General features: G+C 43.7%; 1 protein-coding gene across 2 annotated transcripts; it reads left to right on the top strand.

The window, feature by feature from the left end:
* Positions 1-475: 475 nt before the first annotated feature.
* On the top strand, positions 476-22,712 carry cdkl1 (cyclin-dependent kinase-like 1 (CDC2-related kinase)). 2 transcript variants are annotated; one of them, XM_052485610.1, is made up of 11 exons: positions 476-629; positions 1,674-1,960; positions 8,657-8,778; positions 13,599-13,671; positions 14,975-15,065; positions 15,652-15,852; positions 20,390-20,472; positions 20,839-20,895; positions 21,101-21,253; positions 21,343-21,438; positions 21,556-22,712. In XM_052485610.1, exons 2-11 carry the CDS (start codon positions 1,793-1,795, stop codon positions 21,655-21,657), a joined length of 1,146 nt encoding a protein of 381 aa, XP_052341570.1. In that variant the 5' UTR covers positions 476-629; positions 1,674-1,792; the 3' UTR covers positions 21,658-22,712. The 2 variants fall into 2 exon arrangements, with proteins under 2 accessions (XP_052341570.1, XP_052341571.1); XM_052485611.1 differs by lacking the exon at positions 21,343-21,438.
* The last annotated feature ends 399 nt before the right edge of the window (positions 22,713-23,111 follow it).

Here is a 23,111-nt window from a genome sequence, read left to right as displayed (position 1 = left end):
TGTTCCTACGGGGACCAGGCTGAAGAGGGGGTGGAGTCTGTACCTATGGGGACCAGGCTGAAGAGGGGGTGGAGTCTGTACCTATGGGGACCAGGCTGAAAAGGCTGTGTGTGAGGGGGTGGAGTCTGGTCCTAAGAGGACCAGGCTGAAGAGGGGGTGGAGTCTGTTCCTATGGGGACCAGGCTGAAAAGGCTGTGTGTGAGGGGGTGGAGTCTGGTCCTAAGAGGACCAGGCTGAAGAGGGGGTGGAGTCTGTTCCTATGGGGACCAGGCTGAAAAGGCTGTGTGTGAGGGGGTGGAGTCTGGTCCTAAGAGGACCAGGCTGAAGAGGTGGTGGAGTCTGTACCTATGGGGACCAGGCTGAAGAGGGGGTGGAGTCTGTACCTACGGGGACCAGGCTGAAGAGGGGGTGGAGTCTGGTCCTAAGAGGACCAGGCTGAAGAGGGGGTGGAGTCTGTACCTATGGGGACCAGGCTGAAAGCGAAAGCCTTCTGAGAGAGAGAGAGCAGCTCGACCTACAGCTCCAACAACGTGTCCATCTCGTTTTCTCCCCAGTCGATGTATTCCAGGCGTTCTCTCCGCTCTGAGTTTCTTATTTGGCAATACTGTACATCCAAACGACACCAGGACGTAAGTATAGCTTTGAATATGATCAATAATCATATTGGCTCATAATAAATGTATCTAGTGTTGAAATTTATAACTTGTTTTGTAAACATGCAATTTAATTTTGAGTACTCTATATTTTTATGGCGTGATCGTTTTTTTTCGCTTTTATTAATGTGTTGGCTTTATGACACAATTATTTGAGTGAATGTCTTTTAATATGTGGTGATCTGGCCGAGTAGACGGTTGTATAGTGAAGGACTTTGATTTGTATTGCCTTTACAGAAGTTGAAAACACAGTTGCTTTCTTCCCCGGTTTACCTTGGAAGACCTTTATATACTTTGCAATGCAAATGTTTTCGTTACGCAATCGAACTGTCCAAAGGTAGGTGTAAGGTTTCCACAAGCGAATAAATTAATCTTTAACTAGAATTAGATTTTAGGTTTATGTTTGGGGCTCCTATACACGTGATCTGATCGTTTTGTGATCCGTTTAGCCATTATTAAAAGCAAACACGTGTTTAATATACAGTACGGTAGGTTATGTTCTGTTTTCAGCAGGTGTTATTATACAAACCCGCACCCCTTCTGGGTTTGTTTGCTTGTTCCGGGGGGGGGGGTCCAGTTTTGTTTTTACGACCTTCATACCAGTCTTAAGTTGTTGTTTTTTTTGACACTGTTGACAACAATAACTTGTTGTAGGCTAGACACGTTTAGGCAACGCAACAGTTTCTCTTGCCAGAGCTCTTACATCTCGTGACTTTTTCATGCCTGGTCCCATTCTCTCTGACATGATTTTGGGACATGTGGACACACACACACACACACGGTATTATAGAATATCATTTTCTTTGGCATCCCTACACAAGAATTAAAATGCAAACATTCAGCTCTACAGTTAAGTTAGTGCCAGGATAGAAACATTTGAGTGAGAAATGTAATAACACGGAAAAAAACGAATGTATCAGTATTTAATTCCCAAGGAAAACCCGATTTTAAAATAAAAATAAAAATGTGTATTGTTCTTTAAAATCGAAAACTTCTCACTTGTACCGGTTTGCTTTTAAGATCTCAAGTCAAGGACCATCCCATACTGCATTTCTTGAACCAAAACAAGTGTAAATCTGCTGGACCTGGTCGACTGCTCTGCGACTACGACCGCTCCCAGTCAGTCCTCAGACATCACGATGGAGAAGTATGAGAAGATGGGGAAGATCGGGGAGGGGTCCTACGGTGTGGTGTTCAAGTGCAGGAACAGGGACACGGGACAGATCGTTGCCATCAAGAAGTTTGTGGAGTCTGAAGACGATCCCGTCATTAAGAGGATCGCTCTGAGAGAGATTAGGATGCTGAAGGTAAATACCACTCAGCCTTGAGCCCTCTTTATTAAAACCACCCAGCCTTGAGCCCTCTTTATTAAAACATTTCAGCCTTGAGCCCTCTTTATTAAAAACACTCAGCCTTGAGCCATCTTTATTAAAACCACCCAGCCTTGAGCCCTCTTTATTAAAACCACTCAGCCTTGAGCCCTCTTTATTAAAACCACTCAGCCTTGAGCCCTCTTTATTAAAAACACTCAGCCTTGAGCCATCTTTATTAAAACCACCCAGCCTTGAGCCATCTTTATTAAAACCACTCAGCCTTGAACCCTCTTTATTAAAACCACTCAGCCTTGAGCCCTCTTTATTAAAAACACTCAGCCTTGAACCCTCTTTATTAAAACCACTCAGCCTTGAGCCCTCTTTATTAAAAACACTCAGCCTTGAGCCATCTTTATTAAAACCACTCAGCCTTGAGCCATCTTTATTAAAAACACTCAGCCTTGAGCCCTCTTTATTAAAACCACTCAGCCTTGAGCCCTCTTTATTAAAAACACTCAGCCTTGAGTCATCTTTATTAAAACCACTCAGCCTTGAGCCCTCTTCATGAAAACCACTCAGCCTTGAGCCCTCTTTATTAAAACCACCCAGCCTTGAGCCATCTTTATTAAAACCACCCAGCCTTGAGCCATCTTTATTAAAACCACTCAGCCTTGAGCCCTCTTTATTAAAACCACTCAGCCTTGAGCCCTCTTCATTAAAACCACTCAGCCTTGAGCCCTCTTTATGAAAACCACTCAGCCTTGAGCCCTCTTTATTAAAACCACTCAGCCTTGAGCCATCTTTATTAAAACCACTCAGCCTTGAGCCATCTTTATTAAAACCACTCAGCCTTGAGCCCTCTTTATTAAAACCACTCAGCCTTGAGCCCTCTTTATTAAAACCACTCAGCCTTGAGCCCTCTTTATTAAAACCACTCAGCCTTGAGCCCTCTTTATTAAAACCACTCAGCCTTGAGCCATCTTTATTAAAACCACTCAGCCTTGAGCCCTCTTTATTAAAACCACTCAGCCTTGAGTCCTCTTTATTAAAACCACTCAGCCTTGAGCCCTCTAAAACCACTCAGCCTCTTTATTAAAACCACTCAGCCTTGAGCCCTCTTTATTAAAACCACTCAGCCTTGAGCCTCTTTATTAAAACCACTCAGCCTTGAGCCCTCTTTATTAAAACCACTCAGCCTTGAGTCCTCTTTATTAAAACCACTCAGCCTTGAGTCCTCTTTATTAAAACCACTCAGCCTTGAGCCCTCTTTATTAAAACCACTCAGCCTTGAGCCCTCCTTATTAACCCCCTGTAGACTTCACTGTTGTGCGGGACAAGATACATATGCAGCGAGGCAGAGGAAGGTGAATGAAGACTCTTCCTTTTCCCTGCCTTGTTGTATCCCTGTTGTACGTCATTGGAAACAAGTGGGAGGGGATTCTGTCTTTGTTCTTGGTCACTGCCCCTTGTTTTAATAGCTTTCTGTTGAATACAGAGGATAGCAGCCAATGGACACGCAGTTAACATACAGTCCTGGGTATGTTTTTTGACACTAGTTGGGGGAAAATGTTTAGTGTAATTTTAGTTTAAACAACTGGTTGCTGTATTTTTTTTCGGTGTGATATTTGACTGTTTGTTGTGCATCTTAAATTCACTGCCAACAACCCCGACAGCTGGCTTGTGTTTGACTCAGCTTATCCAGAATAAACAGTCCTTTCCCATTAGTATGTAGAATTAATTATTTACCTTTCAATCAGCCAGATGTGTTCAACAACAAACTAATTGCATATAATTGACATTAAGAATTAGCGATATTATACTGAACAAAAATATAAATGCAACATGTAAAGTGTTGGTCCCATGTTTCATGAGCTGAAATAAAAGATCCCAGAAATGTTCCATACGCACAAAAAGCTTATTTCTCTCACATTTTGTGGACAAATTTGTTTAAATCCCTGTTAGTGAGCATGTCTCAATTGCCAAGAAATTCCATCCACCTGACAGGTGTGGCATATTAATAAGCTGATTAAACAGCATGATCATTACACATGTGAAAGAACAGTTCAAATGAGCAAAGAGAAATGACAGTCTATCATTACTTTAAGACATGAAGGTCAGTCAATACGGAACATGTAAAGTACGTTGAAAGTTTCTTCAAGTGCAGTCGCAAAACCCCATCAAGCGTTATGATGAAACTGGCTCTCATGAGGACCGCCACAGGAAAGGAAGACCCAGAGTTACCTCTGCTGCAGATGATCAGTTCATTAGAGTTACCAGACTCAGAAATTGCAGCCCAAATGAATGCTTCAAGTTCAAGTAATAGACACATGTGAACGGATGATCTTCCCAACGTGAAGCATGGAGGTTCCCAACGTGAAGCATGGAGGTTCCCAACGTGAAGCATGGAGGTGGTGCGGTACTGGTGACACTGTCTGATTTATTCACACTTAACCAGCATGGCTACAACAGCATTCTGCAGCGATATCCCATCCCACTATCATTTGTTTATCAACTGGACAATGACCCAACACACCTCCAGGCTGTGTAAGGGCTATTTTACCAAGAAGAAGAGTGATGGAGTGCTGCATCAGATGACCTGGTCTCCACAATCACCTGACCTCAACCCAATTGTGATGGTTTGGGATGAGTTGGACCGCAGAGTGAAGGAAAATCAGCCAACAAGTGCTCAGCATATGTGGGAACTCCTTCAGGACCGTTGGGAAAGCATTCCAGGTGAAGCTGGTTGAGAGAATGCCAAGAGTGTGCAAAGCTGTCATCAAGGCAAAGAGTGGCTACTTTGAGGAATCTCAAATATAAAATATATTTTGATTTGTTTTATACTTCTTTGGTTACAACATGATTCCATATGTGTTATTTCATAGTTTTGATGTCTTCACTATTATTCTACAATGTAGAAAATAGTACAAATGAAGAAAAACCCTTGAATGAGTAGGTGTGTCCAAACTTCTGACTGGTACTGTATATACAAAAGTATGTGGACACGCCTTCAAATGAGTGGATTGGACTTTTTCAGCTACATCTGTACCGACAGGTGTATAAAATTTAGCACACCGCCATGCAATCTCCATAGACAGACATTGGAAGTAGAATGGCTTTACTGAAGAGTTCAGTGACTTTCAATGTGGCACCGTCACAGATTGACACTTTTCCAACAAGTCAGTCACCGATCCCCAATCAGCCCCAATTAGTCCTGGCCCGAGAGCCCGTCGAGACCTGGCACGTCCAGCAGATGGAGCCATCGCCTCGTGATGTATACTCCTTCTGTCACCAGGTCTCGACGAGTCTCCCCCTGGTGGCTGACCTGCTGTACGCCACTATATATACATCCTGTGTTCCAATGGCACGTTGTGTTAGCTAATCCAAGTTTATCATTTTAAAAGGCTAATTGATCATTAGAAAACACTTTTGCAATTATGTTAGCACAGCTGACAACTGTTGTTCTGATTAAAGAAGCAAAGAAAATGGCCTTCTTTAGACTAATTGAGTATCCGGAGCATCAGCATTTGTGGGTTTGATTACAGGCTCAAAATGGCCAGAAACAAATAACTTTCTGCTGAAACTCATCAGTCTATTCTTGTTCTGAGAAATGAAGGTTATTCCATGCGAGAACTTGCCAAGAAACTGAAGATCTCGTACAACGCTGTGTACTACTCCCTTCACAGAACAGCACAAACTGGCCCTAACCAGAATAGAAAGAGGAGTGGGAGGCCCCGGTGCACAACTGAGCAAGAGGACAAGTACATTAGAGTGTCTGAGAAACAGACGCCTTGCAAGTGCTCAACTGGCAGCTGCATTAAATAGTACCCGCAAAACACCAGTCTCAACGTCAACAGTGAAGAGGCGACTCTGGGATGCTGGCCATATCTCAGACTGGCCAATAAAAATGAAATATTAAAATGAGCAAAAGAACACAGACACTGGACAGAGGAACTCTGCCTAGAAGGCCAGCATGCCAGAGTCGCCTCTTCACTGTTGACGTTTAGGCCGTATCATCTTGTTATTGACACCATGTCTGTTATAGACTGTATCATCTTGTTATTGACACCATGTCTGTTATAGACTGTATCATCTAGTCTGTTATAGACTGTATCATCTAGTCTGTTATAGACTGTATCATCTAGTCTGTTATAGACTGTATCATCTAGTCTGTTATAGACTGTATCATCTTGTCTGTTATAGACTGTATCATCTTGTCTGTTATAGACTGTATCATCTTGTCTGTTATAGACTGTATCATCTTGTCTGTTATAGACTGTATCATCTTGTCTGTTATAGACTGTATCATCTTGTCTGTTATAGACTGTATCATCTAGTCTGTTATAGACTGTATCATCTTGTTATTGAGACCATGTCTGTTATAGACTGTATCATCTAGTCTGTTATAGACTGTATCATATTGCTTTGTTGTTGTGACATACTGTATGGGCTTGATGAAACGTGTCTTGCCAACTACTATGGTCACAAGTAACTTCCAGTAGCTTCCTCATCCTCCTCCTCCTCATCCTCATAAACAGTTCTTCCAGTAGCTTCCTCCTCATCCTCATCCTCATAAACAGTTCTTCCGGTAGCTTCCTCCTCCTCCTCCTCCTCATAAACAGTTCTTCCAGTAGCTTCCTCCTCCTCCTCATAAACAGTTCTTCCGGTAGCTTCCTCCTCCTCCTCCTCCTCATAAACAGTTCTTCCAGTAGCTTCCTCCTCGTCCTCATCCTCATAAACAGTTCTTCCGGTAGCTTCCTCCTCGTCCTCATCCTCATAAACAGTTCTTCCAGTAGCTTCCTCCTCCTCATCCTCATAAACAGTTCTTCCGGTAGCTTCCTCCTCCTCCTCCTCCTCCTCTTCCTCCTCCTCCTCATCCTCATAAACTGTTCTTCCAGTAGCCTCCTCTTCCTCCTCCTCCTCATCCTCCCCATAAACAGTTCTTCCAGTAGCTTCCTCCTCCTCCTCCTCCTCCTCCCTCCTCCTCCTCATCCTCCCATAAACAGTTCTTCCAGTAGCTTCCTCCTCCTCCTCCTCCTCCTCCTCCTCCTCCTCCTCCTCCTCCTCCTCATCATCCTCCTCCTCCCCATAAACAGTTCTTCCAGTAGCTTCCTCCTCCTCCTCATCCTCCTCCTCCTCCTCCTCCCCATAAACACTTCTTCCAGTAGCTTCCTCCTCCTCCTCCCCATAAACAGTTCTTCCAGTAGCTTCCTCATCCTCCTCCTCTTCCTCCTCATCCTCCCCATAAACGGTTCTTCCAGTAGCTTCCTCCTCCTCCTCCCCATAAACAGTTCTTCCAGTAGCTTCCTCCTCCTCCTCCTCCTCCTCCTCCTCCTCCTCCTCCTCCTCCCCATAAACAGTTCTTCCAGTAGCTTCCTCCTCATCCTCCTCCTCATCCTCCTCCTCCTCCCCATAAACAGTTCTTCCAGTAGCTTCCTCCTCCTCCTCCTCATCCTCCTCCCCCTCCTCCTTCTCCTCATCCTCCCCATAAACAGTTCTTCCAGTAGCTTCCTCATCCTCATCCTCATCCTCCTCCACCTCCTCATCCTCATCCTCCTCCTCATCCTCCTCCTCCTCCTCCTCATCCTCCCCATAAACAGTTCTTCCAGTAGCTTCCTCCTCATCCTCCTCCTCCTCATCATCCTCCTCCTCCTCCCCATAAACAGTTCTTCCAGTAGCTTCCTCCTCCTCCTCCTCATCCTCCTCCTCCTCCTCCTTCTCCTCATCCTCCCCATAAACAGTTCTTCCAGTAGCTTCCTCATCCTCATCCTCATCCTCCTCCACCTCCTCATCCTCCTCCTCCTCCTCCTCCTCCTCCTCATCCTCCCCATAAACAGTTCTTCCAGTAGCTTCCTCCTCCTCCTCCTCCTCCTCCTCCTCCTCCTCCTCATCCTCCTCCTCCCCAAAAACAGTTCTTCCAGTAGCTTCCTCCTCCTCCTCATCATCCTCCTCATCCTCATCCTCCTCCTCCCCATAAACAGTTCTTCCAGTAGCTTCCTCATCCTCCTCCTCCTCCTCCTCATCCTCCCCATAAACATTGTTCTGTTTGGAGGAAAAAGGGGGAGGCTTGCAAGCCCGAAGAACAACATTCCAACCGTAAAGCACGGGGGTGGCAGCATCATGTTGTGGGGGTGCTTTGCTGCAGGAGGGACTGGTGCACTTCACAAAATAGATGGCATCATGAGGAAAGAGGAAAATGATGTGAATATATTGAAGCAACATCTCAAGACATCAGTCAGGAGGTTAAATAATTGGGTCTTCCAAATGGACAATGACCCCAAGTATACTTCCAAAGTTGTGGCAAAATGGCTTCAGGGCAAAAAAAGTCAAGGTATTGTCGTGGCCATCCCAAAGCTCTGACCTCAATCGTATAGAAAATTTGTGGGCAGAACTGAAAAAGCGTGTGCGAGTAAGGAGGCCTACAACCCTGACTCAGTTACACCAGCTCTGTCAGGAGGAATGGGCCAAAATTCACCCAATTTATTGTGGGAAGCTTGTGGAAGGCTACCCAAAACTTTTGACCCAAATTACACAATTTAAATGTCAGGAATTGTGAAAACGGAGTTTAAATGTATTTGGCTAAGGTGTATGTAAACTCCTGACTTCAACTGTTCAACTGTGTGTGTGTGTGTGTGTGTGTGTGTGTGTGTGTGTGTGTGTGTGTGTGTGTGTGTGTGTGTGTTATCCGAGCAGCAACTAAAGCACTCCAACCTTGTGAACCTGATTGAGGTGTTCAGGCGTAAACGTAAGCTACACCTGGTGTTTGAGTACTGTGATCACACCGTCCTCAACGAGCTGGACCGATACCCCAGAGGGTGAGTACTGGCTCTCTACACATATACGCTCTCTCTGTCTCACACACTGATAAATTCTATAGATTGTTTATTTGTCTCCCTGCTGTTTATCTACAACCTGTATATATTTTACGTTTTTATTTTACTAGGCGTGTCAGTTAAGAATAAATAGGAACAGTGGGTTAACTGGTCTAGGAACAGTGGAACAGTGGGTTAACTGGTCTAGGAACAGTGGGTTAACTGGTCTAGGAACAGTGGGTTAACTGGTCTAGGAACAGTGGGTTAACTGGTCTATGAACAGTGGGTTAACTGGTCTAGGAACAGTGGGTTAACTGGTCTAGGAACAGTGGGTTAACTGGTCTAGGAACAGTGGGTTAACTGGTCTATGAACAGTGGGTTAACTGGTCTATGAACAGTGGGTTAACTGGTCTAGGAACAGTGGGTTAACTGGTCTAGGAACAGTGGGTTAACTGGTCTAGGAACAGTGGGTTAACTGGTCTAGGAACAGTGGGTTAACTGGTCTAGGAACAGTGGGTTAACTGGTCTAGTTCAGGGGTTAACTGGTCTATGAACAGTGGGTTAACTTGTCAGAACAGGGGTTAACTGGTCTATGAACAGTGGGTTAACTGGTCTAAACTCCCTTAACCACAAGGGGTACCTGCCGTCTATGAACAGTGTCTCCCTGGTCTAGCCACAGTGTTTGGCTGTTACCACGGGACTAACCTGCCTTGTTCAGGGGCCGGAATGTTTTTACCTTGTAGTCCCAGAATGCTGACAGGGAGGGAGGTTACTGGGAACACTCACACACAACCACACACACACACACACACACACACACACACACACACACCACACATAGCCACAGTGTTTGGCTGTTACCACAGACTAACCACACACACACAATGTTTACACACACAGTCCCAGAATGCACAGGGAGGGACACACAACACACACACACACACACACACACACACAACACACACACACACACACACACACACACACACACACACACACACACACACACACACAGTTAATAGAGGTGCCCCTGCCTCACTCCCATGGGGGCTGTAAGGGTTTCATGGGGGGCTCAGCCACAGGAAGGGGGATGGAGATTTTCTATGTCCCAAGTGGCACCCTATTCCCTATATAGTGCACTACTTTTGACCTGAGCCCTATTGGTTCCAGTCAAAAGTAGTGCACTATATAGGGAGACATTTAGGATGCATCCATGGCTATTAAATCACCAGTTGTAAGGCTGGATTTAGCCATCTCCATGGCAACACTGATGGATGGGCTTCTGGACTACAGTTTACAATAGGAGAGGGGGAGGGGGCAAAGAGGGAGGGGAGAGAGAGGGAGGTGGAGAAAGAGGTAGAGAGAGGGAGGTAGGGAGAAGAGGGGGAGGGGAGAGAGAGAGAGAGGGGGGGAGAAAGAGATGGAAGTAGGGAGAAGAGGGGGGAGGGAGAGAGAGAGAGAGAGAGAGAGAGGAGGGGAGAGGAAGGGAGGGGGAGAGAGAGGGAGGGAGGGGGAGAAAGAGGTGGAGAGAGGGAGGTAGGGAGAAGAGAGGGAGAAGAGGGGGAGAGGAGAGGGAGGGGAGAGGGGAGGGGGAGAGAGGGGGAGGGGAGAGAGAGAGAGGATGGGGAGGGGTGAGAGAGGGAGGGGGAGAAAGAGGTAGAGAATGGAGGTAGGGAGAAGAGGGTGGGAGGGAGGGAGAGAGACAGGGGAGGGGGAGAGAGGGGGAGGGGAGAGAGAGGGGAGGGGAGAGAGAGGGGAGGGGTCATAGAGAGGGAGGGGAGAGAGAGGGGAGGGGGAGAGAGAGGGAGGGGAGAGAGAGGGAGGGGGAGAAAGAGGTAGAGAGAGGGAGGTAGGGAGAAGAGGGTGGGAGGGGGAGAGAGAGAGACACACTTCCCACAGGGCCAGGTGGTGAGACAGGGATGCAGCGTGAGCCCCACCCTCTTCAACATATATATCAATGAATTGGTGAGGGTGTAACACTGGTTCATCCACCACAGAGTTGGACAGAGACAGAGGACACTGAATCAAACAGCCTACCAGATGATACAATGTGCTCATTGAAACAATTCAGCATTTCAGTTTGTCATATACAGCAACAGAGTCCTTCAAAACACATGACGGCAATTCATTAAACATTACTGTGACCAGACATAGACTTAATAGCCTTCCAAAACGTTCTAGGGTCATTCAGGTTATCAGTGGTAACAGACATAAAATATTCAGACTTGGCCTTCCTGAGAAGAAAAGAACACTTGTTTTGTCACTGCCTATAAATAAGCCAATCAGCATCAGAACATGATTTCCTTGCTTTAGCCCAGGCTAGATTACGGTTGTGAATAATACAAGACAGCTCAGAAGAAAACCATGGATTATCCCGCCCTTTAACCCCGAACCTGTGGAATGGGGCGTGTTTGTTTACTATTTGTAAAAAAAAAACACAATGAAATCATTTCCAGGCAGTTTTCACATCAGGGATAAACTCAATCTTGCTCCAGTCAAAATAAAACAAATCATGAAAGAAAGCCTGCTCATTAAAACAATTCAATTTTCTCTTAGGAATGAAACGTGGGTTTGTCTTAGGAACCTCAGTATTTCTAACAGCAACAACAGCACAATGGTCACTTAAATCATTACAAAAAACACCAACCGCAGAATATTTATGAAGTCTATAACAGCCAATCACAGTTATAGAGAGCAGAGGGGGGTCTATAACAGCCAATCACAGTTATAGAGAGCAGAGGGGGGTCTATAACAGCCAATCACAGTTATAGAGAGCAGAGGGGGGTCTATAACAGCCAATCACAGTTATAGAGAGCAGAGGGGGGTCTGTAAACAGCCAATCACAGTTATAGAGAGCAGAGGGGGGTCTATAACAGCCAATCACAGTTATAGAGAGCAGAGGGGGGTCTATAACAGCCAATCACAGTTATAGAGAGCAGAGGGGGTCTGTAAACAGCCAATCACAGTTATAGAGAGCAGAGGGGGGTCTATAACAGCCAATCACAGTTATAGAGAGCAGAGGGGGATCTGTAACAGCCAATCACAGTTATAGAGAGCAGAGGGGGGTCTATAACAGCCAATCACAGTTATAGAGAGCAGAGGGGGGTCTGTAAACAGCCAATCACAGTTATAGAGAGCAGAGGGGGGTCTATAACAGCCAATCATAGTTATAGAGAGCAGAGGGGGGTCTATAACAGCCAATCACAGTTATAGAGAGCAGAGGGGGATCTGTAACAGCCAATCACAGTTATAGAGAGCAGAGGGGGGTCTGTAACAGCCAATCACAGTTATAGAGAGCAGAGGGGGGTCTGTAACAGCCAATCACAGTTATAGAGAGCAGAGGGGGATCTGTAACAGCCAATCACAGTTATAGAGAGCAGAGGGGGATCTGTAACAGCCAATCACAGTTATAGAGAGCAGAGGGGGGTCTGTAACAGCCAATCACAGTTATAGAGAGCAGAGGGGGGTCTGTAAACAGCCAATCACAGTTATAGAGAGCAGAGGGGGGTCTGTAAACAGCCAATCACAGTTATAGAGAGCAGAGGGGGGTCTATAACAGCCAATCACAGTTATAGAGAGCAGAGGGGGATCTGTAACAGCCAATCACAGTTATAGAGAGCAGAGGGGCATCTGTAACAGCCAATCACAGTTATAGAGAGCAGAGGGGCATCTGTAACAGCCAATCACAGTTATAGAGAGCAGAGGGGGATCTGTAACAGCCAATCACAGTTATAGAGAGCAGAGGGGGGTCTGTAACAGCCAATCACAGTTATAGAGAGCAGAGGGGCATCTGTAACAGCCAATCACAGTTATAGAGAGCAGAGGGGCATCTGTAACAGCCAATCACAGTTATAGAGAGTCCCTTTGAAACCTCAATATTCAAAGCAAGAAATTCCAACTGTTTACAAATAGTTTCAGACTTTGCCTCACTTACAGGGAATCTAGTTTTTACATATGTAGCCCCCCAAACTTAAGGAAACTCAGTGAGCATAGCCTTGCTATTGAGAGCCGTAGGCAGACCTGGCTCTCAAGAGAAGACAGGCTATGTGCTCACTGTCCACAAAATGAGGTGGAAACTGAGCTGCACTTCCTAACCTCCTGCCCCAATGTATGACCATATTAGAGAGACATATTTCCCCCAGATTACACACAGATCCACAAAGAATTAGAAAACAGACCCAATTTTGATAAACTCCCATATCTACTGGGTGAAATACCACAGTGTGACATCACAGCAGCAAGATTTGTGACCTGTTGCTACAACCAGTGAAGAACAAACACCATTGGAAATACAACCCATATTTCTGTTTATTTATTTTCCCCTTTGTACTTTAACCAGTTGAACATCGTTACAACACCGTATATAGACATCATATGACATTTTTCCTTTGGAACTTTTGTGAGTGTAATGTTTACCTTTCATTTTTTGGGGGGGTTTATCTCACTGTTGTTTATCTATTTCACTTGCTTTGGCAATGTTAAGATTTGTTTCCCGATGCCAATAAAACCCTTTGAATTGAATAATATAATTATAATCAGCCACTACAAACGTCAGCTGACTGTAGCCACTGCTAACTAACAATCAGTGGAAGTCACAGGGGCAACAGAGCAAACCTTTTATTTATTTATTTATTTAAATTACAGGTTGCCTTAAACTGCAGTCAGAGATTAGCGCCAGCAATCTGATGATCTGTACCTGGCTTTGTGTTTATTAGTCATAGAATTACATACATACAGTCCTGAAAATTATAATTGAATTAAATGAAATCTATAACTGTAAAAATATATCTGTGTTATTTGGTTGTCTCTTCCTTAACTCCCAGTGTTCCAGAACATCTGGTAAAAAGCATCACCTGGCAGACGCTCCAGGCTGTCAACTTCTGTCATAAACAGAACGTAAGTGGTTTTCCCCTACTTTTTCACCGTCGCTCCTCTACCCAAACCGCTGTTTCACTAGCATTCCAGTCTCCTGGCTGCCTAGACGCTACTCTTTCACTGAGACACAACAAACCGCCACGGGGCCCCTTTTTTAACAGTCAAGCTGCACAGCCAAAGTCCGGATATGGAGTGTATTCATTATTGCACACCGTTGCAAAATGTTTTAGAACAGAAAAAAAAAAAAAAAATTCTCATTGGACAAATTCGGGTAGTTCCCTACCACTTTTGGCCCGTTTGTTTCTGTTTGGTTCCTAGTGAATACACCTGCCTGATCTGCTGCATGTCTTCTCTAGCCTGGCAATGTCCCATCTTCTCTAGCCTGGCAATGTCCCATCTTCTCTAGCCTGGCAATGTCCCATCTTCTCTAGCCTGGCAAAGTACTGTCTTCTCTAGCCTGGCAAAGTACCGTCTTCTCTAGCCTGGCAATGTCCCATCTTCTCTAGCCTGGTAAAGTACTGTCTTCTCTAGCCTGGCAAAGTACCGTCTTCTCTAGCCTGGCAATGTCCCGTCTTCTCTAGCCTGGCAATGTCCCATCTTCTCTAGCCTGGCAAAGTACTGTCTTCTCTAGCCTGGCAATGTCCCATCTTCTCTAGCCTGGCAAAGTACTGTCTTCTCTAGCCTGGCAAAGTACTGTCTTCTCTAGCCTGGCAATGTCCCATCTTCTCTAGCCTGGCAAAGTACTGTCTTCTCTAGCCTGGCAATGTCCCATCTTCTCTAGCCTGGCAAAGTCCCAGGTCTGTTTGTGTTGTCTTGTCACATCGTAACAGTGTAACATAGCCTGGTCCCAGGTCTGTTTGTGTTGTCTTGTCACATCGTAACAGTGTAACTTAGCCTGGTCCCAGGTCTGTTTGTGTTGTCTTGTCACATCGTAACAGTGTAACATAGCCTGGTCCCAGGTCTGTTTGTGTTGTCTTGTCACATCGTAACAGTGTAACATAGCCTGGTCCCAGGTCTGTTTGTGTTGTCTTGTCACATCGTAACAGTGTAACATAGCCTGGTCCCAGGTCTGTTTGTGTTGTCTTGTCACATCGTAACAGTATAACATAGCCTGGTCCCAGGTCTGTTTGTGTTGTCTTTTTAATGATTTGCTTGACAATGACCATAGGAGTTGGCAAAACGGGACACAACAGCCTAGAAACCTCTTCTCGCGTATAGATCAACAACCGTACAAGACCACCACATGATCAGCTGTCGTTGAATGAAAAATCCGCCCTGGCTGGCACTGTTAAACGACTAACGTTTTGGCTGTTGTCTCCTGCAGTGCATCCACAGAGACGTGAAGCCCGAGAATATCCTCATCACTAAACAGCAGGTCATTAAGCTCTGTGACTTCGGATTCGCCAGGATCCTCAGTAAGTCATTTTTGTTTGACATGTCCCAAATGGCATCCTAATCACTATGAAGTGCTAAACATGTTTACTATGATCCATAGGGTTCTGGTCAAATGTAGTGCACTTATGTAGGGAATATAGTATTATTTGGTACACCGTCATTATGAGACTCCTTCCCTGTATGTTGTAGTGCAACTGTACTGTTACTGTTTCTGTAGGTCTACTGCCACCTGGTGGACTCCTGTTGTAATACCACTGTCTAAACTTTCTGCCATCACGTCACCATTGAAATCAACACTCATTCCATTTCTTACCAATTCTTTCCTCCTAAACAGTCTTGTATCTAACAGCTTCCAGACTCGTGTGTGTTTTTTCTGGGGGGGAATAACACAAGACAGTAAAAATATGAATTTTTGATTCACTTTGAACGATGAAGTGATATTTATTCTGTTCTGTTCTATCCTATACCATTATATTCAAACTATCTGTCTATGTTGTGTAAAGCCTGCTTATAATGCATTATAAGTATATTATATGAAATGCATTATACCATGCAGGCTTTAAGTCTTGTTCCTAAACAGAGATGTGTATCGATCTGTCCCTGCAGCCGGTCCATGTGACTACTACACAGACTATGTGGCAACGCGATGGTACCGGGCCCCTGAGCTGCTCGTGGGTGATACTAGGTATGGAGCCCCTGTTGATGTCTGGGCGCTGGGCTGTGTCTTCTCTGAGCTGCTCTCTGGCATCCCCCTCTGGCCCGGCAAGTCAGACATGGATCAGCTCTACCTCATCAGGAAGACACTGGGTGAGTGGGATTAATATAGCTAGGGTGTCCAAAATGGCACCCTATTCCCTTCATAGTGCACTACTGTTGGCACCCTATTCCCTTCATAGTGCACTACTGTTGGCACCCTATTCCCTTCATAGTGCACTACTGTTGGCACCCTATTCCCTTCATAGTGCACTACTGTTGGCACCCTATTCCCTTCATAGTGCACTACTGTTGGCACCCTATTCCCTTCATAGTGCACTACTGTTGGCACCCTATTCCCTTCATAGTGCACTACTGTTGACCAGAGCCTGGAAATAGGGTGCTGTTTAAGACACAATCAATGTTTCAGCTAGTGACGTGTTATAACAGCTAGTGACGCGTTATAACAGTTAGTGACGTGTTATAACAGCTAGTGACGTGTTATAACAGTTTTAGTGACGTGTTATAACAGTTAGTGACGTGTTATAACAGCTAGTGACGCGTTATAACAGTTAGTGACGTGTTATAACAGTTAGTGACGTGTTATAACAGTTAGTGACGTGTTATAACAGTTAGTGACGTGTTATAACAGTTTTAGTGACGTGTTATAACAGCTAGTGACGCGTTATAACAGTTAGTGACGTGTTATAACAGTTTTAGTGACGTGTTATAACAGTTAGTGACGAGTTATAAGTTAGTGACGTGTTATAACAGCTAGTGACGTGTTATAACAGTTAGTGACGTGTTATAACAGTTAGTGACGTGTTATAACAGTTAGTGACGCGTTATAACAGTTAGTGACGTGTTATAACAGTTAGTGACGTGTTATAACAGTTAGTGACGTTATGCTAAATGACTTAAATGTAATGTAATGTTATAACAGTTAGTGACGCGTTATAACAGTTAGTGACGCGTTATAACAGTTAGTGACGCGTTATAACAGTTAGTGACGTGTTATAACAGCTAGTGACGTGTTATAACAGTTAGTGACGTGTTATAACAGCTAGTGACGTATTATAACAGCTAGTGACGTGTTATAACAGCTAGTGACGCGTTATAACAGCTAGTGACGCGTTATAACAGTTAGTGACGCGTTATAACAGTTAGTGACGTGTTATAACAGCTAGTGACGTGTTATAACAGCTAGTGACGTGTTATAACAGCTAGTGACGCGTTATAACAGCTAGTGACGCGTTATAACAGTTAGTGACGCGTTATAACAGTTAGTGACGCGTTATAACAGCTAGTGACGCGTTATAACAGTTAGTGACGCGTTATAACAGCTAGTGACGTGTTATAACAGTTAGTGACGTGTTATAACAGCTAGTGACGCGTTATAACAATTAGTGATGTTATAACAGTTAGTGATGTTATAACAGTTAGTGACGCGTTATAACAGCTAGTGACGCGTTATAACAGCTAGTGACGCGTTATAACAGCTAGTGACGAGTTATAACAGTTAGTGACGCGTTATAACAGCTTTTAGTGACGCGTTATAACAGTTAGTGACGTGTTATAACAGTTAGTGACGCGTTATAACAGTTAGTGATGTTATAACAGCTAGTGACGCATTATAACAGTTAGTGACGCGTTATAACAGCTAGTGACGTGTTATAACAGTTAGTGACGTGTTATAACAGCTAGTGACGCATTATAACAGTTAGTGACGTGTTATAACAGCTAGTGACGTGTTATAACAGTTAGTGACGCGTTATAACAGCTAGTGACGTGTTATAACAGTTAGTGACGTGTTATAACAGCTAGTGACGTGTTATAACAGTTAGTGACGTGTTATAACAGTTAGTGACGTGTTATAACAGCTAGTGACGCGTTATAACAGTTAGTGACGTGTTATAACAGTTAGTGACGCGTTATAACAGCTATGACTATAACAGTTAGTGACTTATAACAGCTAATGACATGTTATAACAGTTTTAGTGACGCGTTATAACAGTTAGTGACGCGTTATAACAGTTTTAGTGACGTGTTATAACAGCTAGTGACGTGTTATAACAGTTAGTGACGTGTTATAACAGCTAGTGACGTGTTATAACAGCTAGTGACGTGTTATAACAGCTAGTGACGCGTTATAACAGTTTTAGTGACGTGTTATAACAGCTAGTGACGTGTTATAACAGTTTTAGTGACGTGTTATAACAGCTAGTGACGTGTTATAACAGCTAGTGACGTGTTATAACAGTTTTAGTGACGTGTTATAACAGTTAGTGACGCGTTATAACAGCTAGTGACGCGTTATAACAGTTAGTGACGCGTTATAACAGCTAGTGACGTGTTATAACAGTTAGTGACGCGTTATAACAGCTAGTGACGCGTTATAACAGTTAGTGACGTGTTATAACAGTTAGTGACGTGTTATAACAGTTAGTGATGTTATAACAGCTAGTGACGCGTTATAACAGTTAGTGACGTGTTATAACAGTTAGTGACGCGTTATAACAGTTAGTGACGTGTTATAACAGTTTTAGTGACGTGTTTTAACAGTTAGTGACGAGTTATAAGTTAGTGATGTTATAACAGTTAGTGACGCGTTATAACAGTTAGTGACGCGTTATAACAGCTAGTGACGTGTTATAACAGTTAGTGACGTTATAACAGCTAGTGACGCGTTATAACAGTTAGTGACGTGTTATAACAGTTAGTGACGCGTTATAACAGTTAGTGACGCGTTATAACAGCTAGTGACGTATTATAACAGCTAGTGACGTGTTATAACAGCTAGTGACGCGTTATAACAGTTAGTGATGTTATAACAGTTAGTGACGCGTTATAACAGTTAGTGACGAGTTATAAGCTAGTGACGTGTTATAACAGCTAGTGACGTGTTTTAACAGTTAGTGACGCGTTATAACAGTTAGTGACGTGTTATAACAGTTAGTGACGTGTTATAACAGTTTTAGTGACGTGTTATAACAGTTAGTGACGTGTTATAACAGTTAGTGACGTGTTATAACAGCTAGTGACGTGTTATAACAGTTAGTGACGCGTTATAACAGTTAGTGACGCGTTATAACAGCTAGTGACGTGTTATAACAGCTAGTGACGTGTTATAACAGTTAGTGACGCGTTATAACAGCTAGTGACGCGTTATAACAGCTAGTGACGCGTTATAACAGCTAGTGACGCGTTATAACAGTTAGTGACGTGTTATAACAGCTAGTGACGCGTTATAACAGCTAGTGACGCATTATAACAGTTAGTGACGCGTTATAACAGCTAGTGACGTGTTATAACAGCTAGTGACGTGTTATAACAGCTAGTGACGCGTTATAACAGTTAGTGACGTGTTATAACAGTTAGTGACGCGTTATAACAGCTAGTGACGAGTTATAAGTTAGTGATGTTATAACAGTTAGTGATGTTATAACAGTTAGTGATGTTATAACAGTTAGTGACGTGTTATAACAGTTAGTGACGTGTTATAACAGTTAGTGTTATAACAGTTAGTGACAAGTTATAAGTTAGTGATGTTATAACAGCTAGTGACGAGTTATAAGTTAGTGACACGTTATAACAGTTAGTGACGTGTTATAACAGTTAGTGATGTGTTATAACAGTTAGTGACGTGTTATAACAGTTTTAGTGACGTGTTTTAACAGTTAGTGACGAGTTATAAGTTAGTGATGTTATAACAGCTAGTGACGCGTTATAACAGTTAGTGATGTTATAACAGTTAGTGATGTTATAACAGTTAGTGACGCGTTATAACAGCTAGTGACGCGTTATAACAGCTAGTGACGCGTTATAACAGCTAGTGACGAGTTATAAGTTAGTGATGTTATAACAGTTAGTGACGCGTTATAACAGTTAGTGACGAGTTATAACAGCTAGTGACGAGTTATAAGTTAGTGACGAGTTATAACAGCTAGTGACGAGTTATAAGTTAGTGATGTTATAACAGTTAGTGATGTTATAACAGTTAGTGATGTTATAACAGTTAGTGACGTGTTATAACAGTTAGTGACGTGTTATAACAGTTAGTGTTATAACAGTTAGTGACGTGTTATAACAGTTAGAGACGTGTTATAACAGTTAGTGATGTTATAACAGCTAGTGACGTGTTTTAACAGTTAGTGACGAGTTATAAGTTAGTGATGTTATAACAGTTAGTGATGTTATAACAGTTAGTGACGCGTTATAACAGCTGTGACGCGTTATAACAGTTAGTGACGCGTTATAACAGTTAGTGACGCATTATAACAGTTAGTGATGTTATAACTGCCCCTCCCATATGACCAACAAGTCCCACCTGTCTGTCTGTGTGTCTGTCTGTGTGTCTGTCTGTGTGTGTGTCTGTCTGTCTGTCTGTGTGTGTGTGTGTCTGTGTGTCTGTCTGTGTGTATGTGTGTCTGTCTGTGTGTATGTGTGTCTGTCTGTGTGTGTGTGTCTGTGTGTGTGTTTGTCTGTCTGTGTGTGTGTCTGTCTGTCTGTCTGTGTGTCTGTCTGTGTGTCTGTCTGTGTGTGTGTCTGTCTGTGTGTCTGTCTGTCTGTCTGTGTGTCTGTCTCTCTGTGTGTCTGTCTCTCTGTGTGTCTGTCTGTCTGTCTGTGTGTCTGTCTGTCTGTCTGTCTGCAGGAGACCTGATCCCCCGCCACCAGCAGGTATTCAATAAGAACCAGTTCTTCAGTGGAGTCTGCATCCCAGAGCCTCAGGAAATGGTGAGAACAAACATATAATGATGATTCATCTACCAAAACGTTAAACAAATCAGTTTAAAACATCTTGAGGAGCGCACTGTATTTCAGGGTTCCCTACTGGCGGCCCGTTTGAGGTTCCCGTGGTCAATTTGCAGTCTACAAACGATTTGTAATTATGTTCCTGCCCTCTAACCATCCTCTCGGCTGAATCTAGTTGATGATCCCTGCCGTATATATCTTATCAAATCAACGTTTATTTGTTATATACAACGGAGTATAAACTGTGCAATGAAATTGCTTACTCTCTGCCTCAAAACACTGCGTAAAATTATCAAAAGGGTAAAAAAAATATATATACACAATAAGGCATCATTTATCATCCAATAGGAAACTCTGGAACTGAAATACCCCAACCTGTCATATCAAGCACTGAGTCTGATGAAGGTATGCCTGTCTATCTTATCTATCTATCTTATCTTATCTATCTTATCTATCCAGCCATTCACCTGCTGGCGATTTGTGTGGTAAAAAATATCTGGTTCTCTTATGAAATGAACGATCTCTCATTTAATGGTCTCTGATGTTTTATTAGCAAATATTCATTCCCTCATCCCTTCCCTAAATGACCTTTGCCCCCCCCTGACCCTAGGGCTGCCTGCGTATGGACCCGTCGGAGCGGCTGGCCTGTGAGCAGCTTCTGGAGCACCCGTACTTCGACAGCCAACGGGAGAAGAGCGAGAGCACCGACCGCTCCACCAAGAAGAGGTCACGCCTCCTGCCCCGCAAACACCTCCCACCTGGGGTCAGTATGTTTCTTCACGTTAAAACAGCCGGTCCCGATTCACTCCCTACCCTCTTTCCTCTTGGCTCTAACCCTTCAATGTCTGTTAGATCTGTAAGGTGGAACTTGGAAGCAATAAGGTGGAAGCTCCATGCAAATTGGGACCAGTTGTCAGAGATGGCAAAATGCTGTACAAACAATTGAAGGTGTCTACACGATGCAGTACATCCTCTCTGTCATTTTTAAATTCTTGCCCATGAAGATGATATATTGTCGCTCTTCCAACTGCATTAACACACTCTTGTTTCCTTTCCTCTCTCTAGTATTTGCCTCAGCTCACCAGCAGCAGTATCTTCCCAGCTCTGGACAACAAGAAGTACTATACCAACCTGAGGAAATTCAACTACCACTTCCCTAACATCTAAATCCACCATTTTGGATCGGAAATTCAACTACCACTTCCCTAACATCTAAATCCACCATTTTGGATCTGAATGGTCCAGTCGCACATTCATCAACATTTACCGTGTTCACGGTGCTAGTTAGAACTAGGAAACTGAAATGTCCAACTTGCTGTAGTTTTAGCCGTGTCGCGTACCATGAATCAACAAGTGGGACATTTCTGAATTTCCTAGTTCCCACCTAGCATGTGAACACGGCAATATTCTGGTCAGCTCAGGAACCAGGAAGTGAATCACAACGTGGAAGATCCAGGGAGAAGTCCTTGTGTCTTGTGATGTCATTCTATGCACTATGTCAACTTTTTATTTCTTCTTTTTTTTTTTTCTACTGAAAGACAATTTTATTATGTGGTGTTGCCTCCATTGAAGGCATATTTTGTATATCTATATAATGACAAGGAGCAGCCTAGTGCTCAGCTGGTAGATTGAGGTCGTCTTTCAGGCAGACTACGTTGCATGTTGTCACGGCGTCGACTGTGGCGGTCGGGCACCAGACCGCTAGAACATACGTGGTTGATCTGATCCGGAAGATACCTATCCAGCCATTGTGAGATCTGGCGTCTGCAACGTAGTCAACCTGGGAACACAGACAGATACTTGTGTAGAACAGAGGGAGGCACCATAGCCTACTACTGCCTTGACTGGTTTTGCCAAATGTTATTTGTTTGTGTTAAAAAAAAAAAATGAGCGAGACAGTTGACATTTTTTGGTAGTGAATTGATTTGCATTTTGGTCAAAAAAAATATTGATTGATTTTCTCAGAAGTAGGTTTGAGTCATTTGTAAAGAGGAGAAATGTAACGGAAGGTGAAAGGTCAAGCTCGGCTTTATTTTATTGGACAGAAATAGTTTATAAGCAATTGTCTGAAATGATCAGATCACAGCCTCAACGTACCTGTGGATGAAATACAGTAAGGATTCTAATTCAGTCCAGATCTCTGAAGCGATGTGCACTGAACAAAAATATACATGTGAAGTGTTTAGTTTCATGAGCTGAAATAAAAGATCCCAGAAATGTTCCATATGGCACAAAAAGCTTATTTCTCTCATTTTGTGGACACATTTGTTTAAATCCCTGTTAGTGAGCATTTCTCCTTTGCCAAGATAACCCAGCACGATCATTACACAGGTGCACCTTGTGCTGGGGAGAACAAAATACCACACTAAAGGTTTGTCACAACACAATGCCACAGATGTCTCAAGTTGAGGGAGTGTGTAATTGGCATGCTGACTGCAGGAATGTCCACCAGAGCTGTTGCCAGAGGATTGAATGTTCATTTCTCTACCATAAGCCACCTCCAACGTCGTTTTAGAGAATTTGGAAGTACGGCCAACCGAGTGACAACGTTGTGAACAGAGTTCCCCATGGTAGCGGTGAGGTTATGGTATGGGCAGGCATAAGCTACGAACATAATTGCA

This window comes from Oncorhynchus keta, chromosome 29 (assembly GCF_023373465.1).
Source record: "Oncorhynchus keta strain PuntledgeMale-10-30-2019 chromosome 29, Oket_V2, whole genome shotgun sequence".
Lineage (NCBI taxonomy): Eukaryota > Metazoa > Chordata > Actinopteri > Salmoniformes > Salmonidae > Oncorhynchus > Oncorhynchus keta.
Note: the sequence above shows the minus strand (reverse complement) of the source record. Positions and strands in the feature narration are given on the sequence as shown.

Bases quoted from the DNA above. Each gene is read 5' to 3' on its own strand.
- cdkl1 (XM_052485610.1), top strand. From the start codon at position 1,793: ATGGAGAAGTATGAGAAGATGGGGAAGATCGGGGAGGGGTCCTACGGT. The intron at 15,066-15,651 runs GTAAGTCATTTT...CTGTCCCTGCAG, and splicing joins CGGATTCGCCAGGATCCTCA to CCGGTCCATGTGACTACTAC. The intron at 15,853-20,389 runs GTGAGTGGGATT...GTCTGTCTGCAG, and splicing joins CCTCATCAGGAAGACACTGG to GAGACCTGATCCCCCGCCAC.